The sequence below is a fragment of the Homalodisca vitripennis genome, chromosome 6 (genome assembly GCF_021130785.1).
Source record: "Homalodisca vitripennis isolate AUS2020 chromosome 6, UT_GWSS_2.1, whole genome shotgun sequence".
NCBI lineage: Eukaryota > Metazoa > Arthropoda > Insecta > Hemiptera > Cicadellidae > Homalodisca > Homalodisca vitripennis.
In genome coordinates, this window is record NC_060212.1 from 142,352,737 (window position 1) to 142,365,901 (window position 13,165).

Here is a 13,165-nt window from a genome sequence, read left to right on the forward strand (position 1 = left end):
TTATCAAAATTGTTTTAATGTCGTTTATTATACTATACAATGTATATTTAAATTATAATTTTTTACCGTAATCCTAAAACGGGAAGAGTAATAAATAAAATATTTCTTTATCAAGTCACCAGAACATTTATGACCTGCAAATCAAAATTGGTCAAATAGCGCACTCAAGTTTTTATTACTAATAGGTTATTACATTTTCATCTACATTAAAATATAATGTATTTTATAAAACCGATATTTTAGGAACTAACCAAAGCTAGAACTGTTTAAGAAATGTATTCAACCAAACTCTGAATAAAAATGAATTCCTGAACAACATGGTTAGGAGCTACGTACCAAAGAAAAGCTTTGTTGAGCTAAATACATCGAAATTTGAACCGTATGGTGCCGTTGTAACATCTTTATATGATGGATACGTTGATGTACATGATGGACAGTGTGTGATGTTCAAGGAAACTGGGTTAAGACCTGGATGATGTTTAATAAATGGATTGAAAGAACTTGATCAAAGGCTCATGAAAGAAGATGATAAGCCTGAATTAAAATTAGGGCAAACATTAGGAAACTTACAAATCTTTAAAAAGAAGACTAGAAAACGATCTTAAAATGGAAAAGAGTCAATAACCCTCATATTCTTCTGGTACATGTTGAAAACGTAAAAAGATAAAGTTAGATAGTTTGTAGACTTTCTTCTTTACCAAAAGTTACTTTTTTTAATACTTATGTTTCTTTTTCTCTAAAAGTATAAAAGAGTGAAATATAAAACATTTGTTGTACATACTTATATCAATAGCCTACAAACATGTACGGTAAATAAATATACAAATTATTGTTACTGGTTTATGATTTATAAAATAAAATATATAAATTTAAAAATAAAAGTAAAAACCTAATTTTAAAAAATTGACTTACACAAACACATATTTACATCTATATATTTATTTGTATCGAAAAGCTCGCATTTTTTACAAAAAATTAACTAAAAATGTCAGTTTAAAATACCAGTATTATACAATTATTATGAAATCTTATATAGTTTCGGACAAAAAAGTTCATAGCTTAACATTTTCAGGTACAGGAAAAAGTGGTCTCCTTACGATGGAGTTCAAGAAAAGATTTTGCTCAATTTAAATAGAATTCAGAAAGTAATAAAGCTTTAAGATATAATTCAGTAAACATAGCTACTCGTAACTTGTCATTTTGTAACACCGAAACTCGTCACACACGCCATTATTAGTTCCTACTGTCCTGATAAGCTAAATAAATTGAGCTAAACAGTATTACCTATTATGATTAAGACTAATGAAGTATCGGAAGGACTGTAGGGTCTGTGAGACAGCCGTATTCAATTTGATAGGTGGCAAAGAAAGGCTCACAGAAAGACGAGATCTTATTAAGAAATCATCCTCTCATCTTCAACCCTTCTTAACAATAGCTTTACAATATATGGGGTATGAGCGAAAATTCCACACCGTTTTGTCTGCAGCACCAAGATCGTCTGCAATTCTGCTAATGCCATGCCAATTACTGCAATGGGAACACATGCGTGATGATGCTTGCATCTTCCTGTACAACCCGTTAAGAAAAACAACTGGTGGTGCAAGATATTATGTAAACTGGATAATGTGTACTTTCACTGGTCGGCCTGCTGTTTATGTTTGCTGTACGCGTGAATGCATTTTCAATATTGTTGGTGTTCCTTGTGTTTTGAAGCGGATTGTTAATTTTACTCTTAAAAGTTGTATTTATCAAATCGAGTATCAAGCCGGAGCGACGACATAGTTTGTGCTGTGACATCTCAGCAATTTCGAGAGAGGGATCTATCAAGACCATTTAAAACATTATAATTATAAGAATTTTAAGAACATTCCAAACGAACTTGAAATGTTTATTGACTTTCCCGGATCTTGGACTTGTGACTTCCGATTAAAGCGCTACAGCCTTACCTTTGAGCTATGGTGAAGACCATTTTGAAACTCAACTTCTGTGATGAAGTTTTTGTAGCAATTATTGCAGTATGAGTTATCTTACGCATGCAGTAACTTTGTTCTTAAACTAGCTAGCGCAATTGACTCTGACTCTGGCTATGGTCTGTCGTGTGACACACTCAAAACATACTGAGCATAAAGCAATACTTTACTGCATCTGCGCAGTAAAGAGTTATCAACCAAAAACTCTGGTTAGACCACAGAGGCTAGAGAACGAACTTGCTAAGAAGAATCACTTTAGTACTACTTTGTTTGGATAAGTTAAATGTGCTGTCTTTGCTGTGAACCTAAGAGGATGTAATTTTATCAGTAAATTTATTGGATTTTAGACCTTCTACACTTACATAAAACTGATTTGTCCTCCTCCGTAGACTAATGGTTATAGTCTCGGCTCTCTAACCGAGAGATCACGGGTTCAAATCCCGGGGAGGGCCAATCATGTATAGACACGAAACAGTGTACTTTGAAAAATAATAATAAACCAGTGAACATCGCAGCCTACATAGCAGAAGCTGAGGCTTAAAAAAAATTATAAAAAAAATAAATAAAAAAAAAACAAAAAAAAACTGATTTATCTTTCGCGACAAGAAACTTGAATGATTCTTTTTTAACCGACTAGGCCTACTTGTGTTTAAATAGCTTCCGCTGAAGTACAAAACACTATGCATTCTAACCGCAGCGTAGGTTATGGACAATTTAATCTTCGAATAACTCCAACAAGTCGAAGGAAAGGATAGCTAATGGTTTATTGGTGCTGTAAAACAGTTGTATAACCTCCTCTCTCCTGTCGGACTGTAGCAGTATAGCAACATACGGGCGGTGGGTTTACAGCAAGTCGTTAATGTCTACTGCTCACATTAATGGTGTAGTAAATGTTAATGTGGTGGTGTTGGTGGAAGGGAGGTGTTCGTTTAGAGCTCTGCTGTAGTGGAACGCCTTAATCTTTGATTTAACTACGATTTTAGATGACTATAGATCTGGCGATTGGTTAAAGATAGCCTACATTGTGAGTGTAGATCATAAAAAGGCAGAAAAAGAACTAGAAAAAAAGTAGTTTCTACGAGTATACAGAATGGCAATGCTCCGACATTGAAGGTGTGATATAGAGACAATGTTTTGAACAATTCTAAGTGACAGTAAGGTAATAGTCTCGTCTTTTTTTGGAAGGGAATTGTAATAGGTATATTGCATAGGAAAATAATATAGTTATAACTTTGAGTTTTTGCAATATAATGTAATTGAAATCAGGTTTACATGATTGCAATAACGTCAGCCATGTTTCAGGTTCACTGCTGAGATTTCCAAATTTGAAAATAGTATTGAACTCATAGCAGACTATGTTACTCGTTTTAGTATAAAAATAAGCAAATTCACTACGAGTGTTGAATTTGTGATAATAATAGTCTTTCTAATCGTCTTTGTTTGTCATCTTCTTACAAAATAACTCCTACAGAGAAGAAACAGTTCCAAACTGAACCTGGTGTATGTCTTGATGTATGTACATCACCCAATCCAAACAGCCGAGACTGTTGCAATGCTATAAGTGCCTCGTTTATTGTTAGTACTAGGAAAGACTGATAACTCTTCCGGTCTCGAAGTTTGAATCTGGGTTTCCGTGAGGATATCAACAATTGGCTGACTCTAACAGCGGCGGTAGCACTGATTACGAATTGGTCTTCGTGTATATTCAAGAGTAGGTACATCCAATCAAGAGAAAAATAAATTCTTACAGCCATATGCAAATCAAAACAAGTGTGGTCTAGAGTATGTGGGCTAAAAATTGTGCACCATGCTTCAAAAAGATCGTTCAATAGGCGAATATTAGCCACAATAAAATTAAGTGAAAATTAACTTTATTCTCAGATGAAGTTATGGCTGCATAGTCGTTTCTTACACTTATAGAACAAGCAGAGATAAGCACCGGAAATGATGTTATAAAATATAGCTACTTAACTTGCTTCGTGCAGCGTGGGTGACCTTAATTATATCTGTCGTAAAATTGACAAGGCATGAATACGCCACATCAACAGTTGCTAACAAGCTTTGCTAGGTTGCATGAAAAACTTCAGGTGTATAGCTTACTTTATTCTGTAGATGACATACAGTCAATCATACTGTACTATCTTGTACTACTCAACGGGAACTGGGTGAATGAAACTACTTTTAGTATATAATAACGGCCGTGGGAATAACACACTGGACCGGAGTCTCGAGGTTACGGTTCATACATGACTGAGGTATTTAGAGGTGGTGGTAGGACAAGGAGGGGGGAGCGTCATCCCTTGGCCAATAGGATTTATTCATACGATATCTATTGCCAACATATTACATACACTGTAAGAATAGATATAGTCCTGCACCATATAATATACCACAGATATCACACATACAATAAACAAAGTTGACAAGGGCAGACAAAAATAAACTGAGTCAGCCTATTGTGTGATAGGTTTACTAAGGGGAATAGTTGGCTCTTTGGTTAGACACCCAACTAAATTCCATAGTTGGCTTTTAACCATTATATAAGTCATTCTTGTCCACATAGAAATGAGGTTTCATGCAAACACCTACAGATGAAATATTTCCTGAGTTATCTTGCCATACAATAGATTAAGTTAGGTTTCATAGCAGTGTTTAAATAATAAAAGTCTACATTATTATCTTTTACTTTATGTTACCCTCCAAGTCATGTTGTACTTTGGGATAGTTAAGATACATATGTTTATAAGTCACATGTTTGAATCTCTTATTGAGTTTATTTACCAATTTATTTATTATCCTATTTTCTCATTGGCATCATGGTTACCCATAAATCTAACGTAAAATTATTCGCTCAGCTGAATCCCATTGAATGGCATGCACCATCATCTAACTCAGTGTTCCTCATATATAAATAAAGCATTATGCACGAGTCTATAGGTCAGTTCATTTTCAAGATATAGTGTGGACAGAAATCAAATTGTTCCAGCCCCATGAGTGATAGACTTCGCTAAAGCTTGGCCAACTAATTTAATGAGTGATTAATTCACTATTCGTCAATTTCTTCCATTAACCTAGGAGTTTTTATAAAAACCTGTGGATAATCAGCAAACAGTAATTACTTTAAATCCTTCAATTTTATTTTCCTTTTGTTTATTTGTAATACTGATATATTTTTTTTTATGAATGATCTTAAGTTTTAGCAAATCAAATCAAATCAAATCAAAGCAAGGGACATTTTTCATCACATCACTTCAGGCTCACACGATTATTTGTTAGCGAGCGAAAATCAGCTAACCCAAACCAGGAATTGAACCCGACCCGAGTTCTTCTGAGACGCTCTGCACTTAGCTATCAGAACCATAAAACTGTTTCTGCTACAGTTTCATAGTTTTTGTTGAGCAGACTTTTGCCAGTTCTCTTTATTTTTAACCTTAGTTCCTTTATTGTTTCGATTACTGTCTTCCTTTTTAACTCAAGTGATGGTCATATGTTTCAGTTGCTTCTACACCATGTGATCCCTGGCGCCTTCCCACTCGGCACGCTCCAGGATGAGATGACCGGAGTCAGTCTGGCTGGCACTCAGCTCAGGGTCAACTCTTACACTACCCAGGATGAGCAATGGAACGACATCAAGGTGAGTTCCTCCACACAGATCTTTAGATGCAGTTCATCACTTCGCAATCGGTTGATTTATTGAATCCAGACCCAATACGATATCCTTGGAACCATAGAAAGTTTGCTGTACACACTTGTTAGAGAAGGTTGACTGGTATTAAGAAACTCAGTTGTCCAAGAATTACTTACAGATTTAGAGTGCAACAGTGTGTATAAACTGTCTCCCAAAAATGAAATCAATTATCACTAATATTTATTTACATGCCTGACAGTTTCTTAAGCGTGTCAGCTAAAAAATATGATATGTGAAAAAAATATTGATTGATAATTTCAAACTTTTCAATGTCCTTCCATTTTGACCCCTACAAAAATGGTGTGGCTTACGATTGAATTTTCTCCTTATGAAATATTTATATTTTTTTATTAAAGGTTGTTATTGACAATGGAAGTTTTGAAAGGATAACAGGATTTCAGACATTTGCCATTGTTATACATTATAAAAGGTAAAACACAATGTTTCGATGATTGGAATCTATCCTCTTCATCAGGTGGGGGAGGTATTAGCCTGTGCTAGTGTGATGTGCGATTGAGATCCTTGTACTTATAATTTGTGCTCGAGACTTGCATCCTGTGTAATGACAACACCTGGACTGGACTCCGAGCAGTTTTTGAGTATGTTTCAACACTTTTCTTTCTCTTCTTTACTTCTTCCTGTTCTTTATTTTTGTATATATTAATACCACCCCCACCTGATGAAGAGGATAGATTCCAATCCTCGAAATGTTGAGTTATACCTTTTGTAACCTATAACAATGGCAAATGTCCAAAATCTTGTTATCCTTTCAAATATTTCTCTATTGATTTTAAGAAAAACTATGTTGTGTGCTTTATAACGAAAATTGGCTCTCGACTTCAGGATAATTAAAAATGCTTGACTTTGTCACAGCTGCTGAACACTAAACTATGGTCTCCAATAAGTTCAGACACTATATTCTATCTACTCATAGTTGTGTCCATTTTGAATATAAGAGCACTACCTATTATAAATGATTACCACTTAGACCTCTCTTGTAATTTTTAAATGCATCATGAATCATTCTCAAAATCTAGTTTAGTTGTTAACAATGCAATGATTTGATATACTCGTCTTTGGTATTAATGTTTCTTAATTGACTAGTAACACAATTACTATCTAAATTCAAAGCTATTAATCTCGGCTGAAGAAAATTTTGTCTTGGTGAAATTAAATTGATCCTGACTGAAACTCAAACCTGACTCTTGTAGTAAATATTGCTCTGACCATTGAATGTAATTTACTTGCATTGAATTTATTTACACTGCCCATATTTACTTGCAGGTTCTGACGATTAATGGTGCCGTAGTCCTGCCTGACAAGAAGGACATGGTCATTCCCCAGGGAGTGGCTCATGCTATAGACAGAGTAATGTTCCCCTTACCTGTTGGCGACATTGTGCAAACACTCCAGTCGGATAGAGAAAATCGCTTCACCCACTTCCTTCACTTGGTGCAGGATTCAGGCCTGACCTCCATGCTATCAGGTAAATCGTTGTGTCAGACCAACATGATCAATTTCATCTTAGATCAATTAATCAGCCTTCCACACTGTTCAAGCTCAAATCTCTCCAAAAACTAAAATCATACATTTCATTATCCTTGTTTGTTTTTTATCTAACAGGATCCAAAATCCTAACGGTGTTTGCACCAGTGGATAGTGCGTTTACGGAGGCAGATGTGAAACGGCTGGACGAGAACAGGGCTCAAGCAAGAAGCCTCGTACTGAGGCATATAACAATGGGGACTCTCTACAGCGCAGGGCTGCAGTACTACCAGCAGCGGGAGAGTCTCGACAAGACGCGGCAGCTGACTATACTCAAGGAGGCGGGTACGTGGGTAGCATACATAGATAACTCTAATTATAAATTATATACTGTGTAGGGAAACGGTTCACATAGTATACATTGGGAACAGTTAAAGATGTAGATATGAAGAGTCAGGGATCAAACAGTGATATTTAGGATTCATATCAGAAAAATTTTTAAACAGAAATGAAATACATACAAGTCAAAGGAAAGAATACAGAATACAGAAATCTTTATTCGTATACATGGAGTACAGAATTGTGTCAATATAATTTAGTTGTACAATCAGGTATTTAAAAATTCTTCTAGGGTGTAATATGGTTTCTGCAGCAGCCAGGCCTTGAGTGCTGTCTTGAAGTACTTCTCATCTCTGCATCTCTTGAGGTCCTCTGGAAGATGATTGAAAAGTTTTCTCCCCATGTATGTAGGTTTCTTTTCAAATAGGGTCAGGTGGTGTGTGGGGAGGGCATAGTCACAGGCGTTTCTGGTGTCATAGCTGTGTGTGTCACCTAGCTGGTCAGGTTTCTGAGCTATTGTGAAACAGATGGTCTCGCAGATGTAGAGTGAGACAGCTGTCAAGACACTTACTCTCCGGATAGCTGATATTAGCTGGTTGAAGAACTAAGACATGGATAACAATGAGGTGGATTAGAGAAACTTATGTAATAGAGTATATTGTTTGAAGAATTTGAAAAAGAAGATCACTGTCGACATATGAGACAGGCTGTTTGCAATATTTAAAGTGAAAGTGCTGGAAAAGTACTAACAGTTGTACATTGGTAAACATGGTTAGACTGTGGAGTATAAAGGTAGCTTTCTTCCAATTAATTCTTTTCCTTATAATGGGTAGATTTGTAACAGGTTGCTGATGACATCAAATTATGATGCAGTAGGCCCATGGCTGTAAAATAGGTGCTGAAAGAAGTTGACGTGAATGGATCTATGTGAAAATTTTTAAAATGCCAGCCATATTTAGAACATTTAATAATCGAGTAAATATGGTTCAAGAATAGCCAATAGAATACTGTAGCAGAATCTGGAAGCAGATTTTGATGATAAATTTGTTGCCAAAAAATCTAAAATTCAATTTTCTGGTGCCAATCATAGATTATCCAAGAAGTTTAGTTGCAGACATTACAAACAATTACAGATGACATAATTGAAAGAATACCTGGATAACGAAAGATGACTGTGTGGAATTATAGGTTAGAAAGAAAATGTATATAAGAAGATTATAGTAGGAATGAGATTGGAGGAAGACCTATATTTAGGCAGAAGAGGCCTTTTCATATAATCATAAAAAATATTACATGAAAAATAGAAAACCGTTAAAAATAGTTAAATGAACTATTAGGAAGTAGGTTTTTACTTCCTACTACAGGTTAGCTGTAGTAGGAAGTAGATTGAGGAATAATGAGCTGAAAATATGTTAATGTTAATTATTAAATAGGGTGATTTTCGAGACATCTTGACTTCTCTTCCAGAGGAGGGTTTGTAGCTCCTAGAAAGACCAGGAGGATTTTGTGCTTCCATAAATAAAAGTGCCCATTAAGATGTAGACTATAAAAGATGAGTAACTTTCTGTGGGCTGTCTCTGTCACATCTGAAAGCTCAGGAAAATATTTCCAATACACTTCTGCACACTTGAGCTAGCTGGAGAATTCCATCCTTGACTAAGCAAGGTTTCATAATCAAGAACTCCCCTAAATCTCCCTATCCATTATCTAATTCAAATCTACATCTACAAATTTTTAGACACTGCCCTTCTAAATACCTGACACTAAGTTCTGTTCTCCTGTGTTTTCGAAAAGGCTCTGGTCCTGTGAAGATTCTCTTCAAAAGTCTAATTTGTATCAGTTTCTTTGAGTTCTGTCTCAATGAGGCTTCAGATTACCTCTTCACTTCTTCACAATTATCTTCCTGAAACTAAGAGGCATCAACTCGAGATTACAGATCTGTCAAGAAAATCCATCACCTTGTTTACCTTGATACCTTTGTGGCTGACATCAATACCAGCTCTAACTGATTATATTTTTCTAATTCTTCAGTGCTTACTAAAAACGTCATATCACACTTGTAGCCATTGGAAACCATATTTCTAATTTAAATCTTTTTGAATATAGACACTTGATTCATTCTGTTTGTTTCTCATAAAAGTGCTTTTCCCATTACTTGTTCCATAACACTTAAACTTATCTTTTCCTAGGTACACTTCCAACTAACCTATAGTGACTGTGGATTTTCATGTTGTGTATAAGTGTTTATTAGCATGTAGTAGTGAGTTGGAGTTATAGAGCATCTCATTCATCCATACCTATTTTGAACTTTCGCAAGATAATAACTAATAGATTTGTAAATGAACCACAGAACTTAAATATACTCGATAAAAGAATAAAGTAATAATTACTTACCTCTACCTTAAAATTGGTTTTAAGATTTCTCATGTGATCACATGTATTTAAAATCATAGGTTATCTTCTAATAGATTATCATATTCGAATTTTGCAGGATCATATTTTTCAAGTTGTATTTTATTTGTTTCAGGACGAATAAAGGTGAATTCTGCAAACGTTTTATCTAGGAACATCCCAGCTACAAACGGTGTCATCCATGCCATAGACTCGCTCCTGTAACACGTCATACCACCTAACCTACCCTTCTCCTGTACATGTGTAAATACCTAATGTTATTTCTGTTAGTTAATAAATAATTTTTTAATATTAGTGTCCTCATTTCACCGTTTCCACTATTCTTAAGATAAGTAGTAAATATATTTGCCTTGTAAATTTATTATTATTTATAAGTACACCAGCTCATATATATGCATTTCTGGTTCAAGTGAATTATATTTCCAACGCCGATGTAGAGTTTGCCTTGTTGCCACGATCAAGAAAATCTCTGTACATTTATAGCCATTGTACACATACATGTACTTCATTATAAAGTGGATTAACACTCAAGATTTAAGTTGAACCAGAAATTTATATTAAAGACAAATATACATAATAACTTAGCGCCTTCAAATAGTGTTTGGCTACTGCATAAACGTAACTGTCTTGTAATTGCAGTATATAATGTGCAGGCACTTAGAAAAATTGTACCTTTTGCAGCGTTGCCTGGTGGCGAGTTACATCAATGGGCATAGCATATCAATCTTCTCCGTAGAAAAATACATAAAAAGATTGTCATAATGATCAGTCAAATACTTTACGATTCAATAAAGGGCATACAGACAAACCTCCATTTTTACATAAATAGAATGACAAAATTGGACATTGAAATATACTGTAACTAAAAAATTATACAAATTCAACATACCAAATTTAAATCTCATTTCTGTTTAATATATGTTATGTTGTCTTTATGCTAAATAATTGTTATTAGGATAGATTTTTCCTAAGCATTTTCTACAAGAGGTGTAAAACGAGTGTGTTTTACATAGTGTGTAATGATATATAAAACAACCAATTCCTATAAGGAATTGCTAATTAATACTTATATTACTTGAATAACTGAATCTCGCATAAAATAATTTTTTATAGATTCTAGACCACATTGCAATTGGTAAATTGCCTAGATTATCATACTTTCTTACTTAAGCCATCAAAGCCCTGCATCTCTAGGCAGCCTGGATAAGCCATCTTATTGAGAGATGAAAAAAGAGAAAGCTAAGATTACCAGTAAAGATTACTTATTTTACCAGTCAAAGTTAGGGCTAAGAAGCCCACTCTAACACTTAACCTGAGAAACCAACGGCTTAAAGGTGACTTTCCGAACCAACACCAATGGCCAGGCAGTTGGGCTGTTTGCCAGGATAGGATCGCTCAATGGTCACCCATCCACGCAGCAAGCAGCCAGGCTCCAACACAATATGGCTATCGAGTCTATAGAGAAAGAGTTTTGTCCTAACTTATTGGCTGAAGCTTGCTTCCCTCAGTCAGACTCTGTATTCCATAATTCAGGGTCAATCCAAAATACTACAATATTTAAATTGTGTAAGATATTTTTTAACGGGCTGTGAACCGGAAAGCCAGGACCATAGTCCTGACACTGGTGCATAAGCCTAAGAATTCAGATTCCCATCTAGAGGTTGATATCATTTAAATCTGTTCACACAACCCATACAGTTCAATTGGAGCAGTGGTAGAATAGTTTACCATTCAGACCTCTTTCAGCGGGAACTCAGGGCGGTAATTCAAGCAGACGCCAACAGGTGTCAGTTCTGTTCAGGGACAGATAATATAATTCCTTAAAAACTGTGCAAATTGAAATTAGAAAGTCAAGTAAATTATTTCTTTAAGTGGTAAATTACAGGATGTTTGATAAATCAATACCCATCTTGTTTAAAACAAATTTTATTTAAAATATTTTATTTTCTATGGTAAAAATATTGTGATTGGCATAAGAGGAAAGCTCAATTCATGAGGTTCCTTTGCTATAAATTATTCAACTACTACTCAAATTGTTCAACACATATTTCAGTAGTTAATAATTCGGCTCTGTTTTAGAAATTTGGTAAACTTTTGGCTTAGTTTTTTACACTTCTTTGGCCCAACCCCACAAGAAAAAGAAAATTAGCATGGAGTCAGTTCAGAACTTATACGTTGTCAGTTCAATTTTGACTGATTGTATACAGCTTACACAAAATTGGGTATTGATTCAAACACCTGGTACAACACCACAGCTTTATAAAAGTTTTTTTTTAATAAAAAAAAAAAACTTATATTTAATGTAAAATAGCAAAGATGTTATAAGGTATACATATCCCCAAGAATCAAGAATTTTTATTGTTGTCCCACATTAAACATTAAGAATGTCACAGGAAATGATAAATTAAAATTTCTTTATAAGTGGTTTAAAATTTCCTTAGAATTAGTTTCTTTTCACCCTCTTTAGGAACAAAACATTTCAGTGAACCAACAAACAAAATGAGGGACAGAGAATTAAATATCTTTACTCATGTGCCTGTTGTCTACATAAGTACATGTCATTCTCTGTCTAGCCACAAACCGTTATACAAGATTTGTGATAATGTTTGTTAAGGTAAGTTGGATCATAAACAGAATATTCTGATAGATTGAATTGTTGAGTTCATTATATCTCAGTACAGTTTTTTTTTTTCACAAAATTAGCAGTTTTTATTATAATAACTTTATGCGAGGTGTAGGACACAAGAATATAGTAGTTTGGGAATCTTAGTACAGTTGTTTCCTAAAGAAGCACTATATGACTTTGATATTCACATTTATTTTCAAGACTTTGTAGGTTTAATTTCCATTTCTTGGTCTTAAGTTATGTATTTATACAATTTCTTCTCAAGAGCTTCACGGAGATCAGGGTTATCTCGCTGTCAAGGTTATATAATTTCTGATGAAGTTCTTATTTAATATAATGGTAATCTGATGCTGTGAGATTAATTAGTCATAAGAGTGAGAAAATTTAGGATTTGGACATAGAGAATTTATTTTACTAATACTCGGTTATGTGGGGACTCATCCAGTTTCATTTCAGATGAAGGTCTCATTTGATAGATAAGTCTCCGAACCAATACTGTAAAATGAGAAGATCAAGAAAGGGTTCAGAGACGGACATTTCTTCAAAAAGCGATGATGGTATGTTTAAGCCTAGGTATGTTTAATAACTCATATTTTTTAATCTAGTTATAAGACAAGTATAAACTCTTTTATTGACAGTATGTGA

At 34.5% G+C, this 13,165-nt stretch overlaps 1 protein-coding gene across 3 annotated transcripts in view; it reads left to right on the top strand.

The window, feature by feature from the left end:
- LOC124364961 (proteoglycan 4) overlaps window positions 1–10,185 on the top strand; it is a 105,987-nt gene extending 95,802 nt beyond the window's left edge. For 2 of the 3 annotated variants that reach the window (XM_046820813.1, XM_046820814.1), the window contains exons 5-8: window positions 5,467–5,604; window positions 6,943–7,144; window positions 7,282–7,488; window positions 10,010–10,185. In XM_046820813.1, coding sequence (XP_046676769.1) covers window positions 5,467–5,604; window positions 6,943–7,144; window positions 7,282–7,488; window positions 10,010–10,098 — 636 coding nt within the window. In that variant the 3' untranslated portion in view covers window positions 10,099–10,185. Of the gene's footprint in view, window positions 1–5,466; window positions 5,605–6,942; window positions 7,145–7,281; window positions 7,489–10,009 lie in introns of those variants that run through there. The other variant, XM_046820815.1, reaches the window with a different exon arrangement.
- Window positions 10,186–13,165: the final 2,980 nt, after the last annotated feature.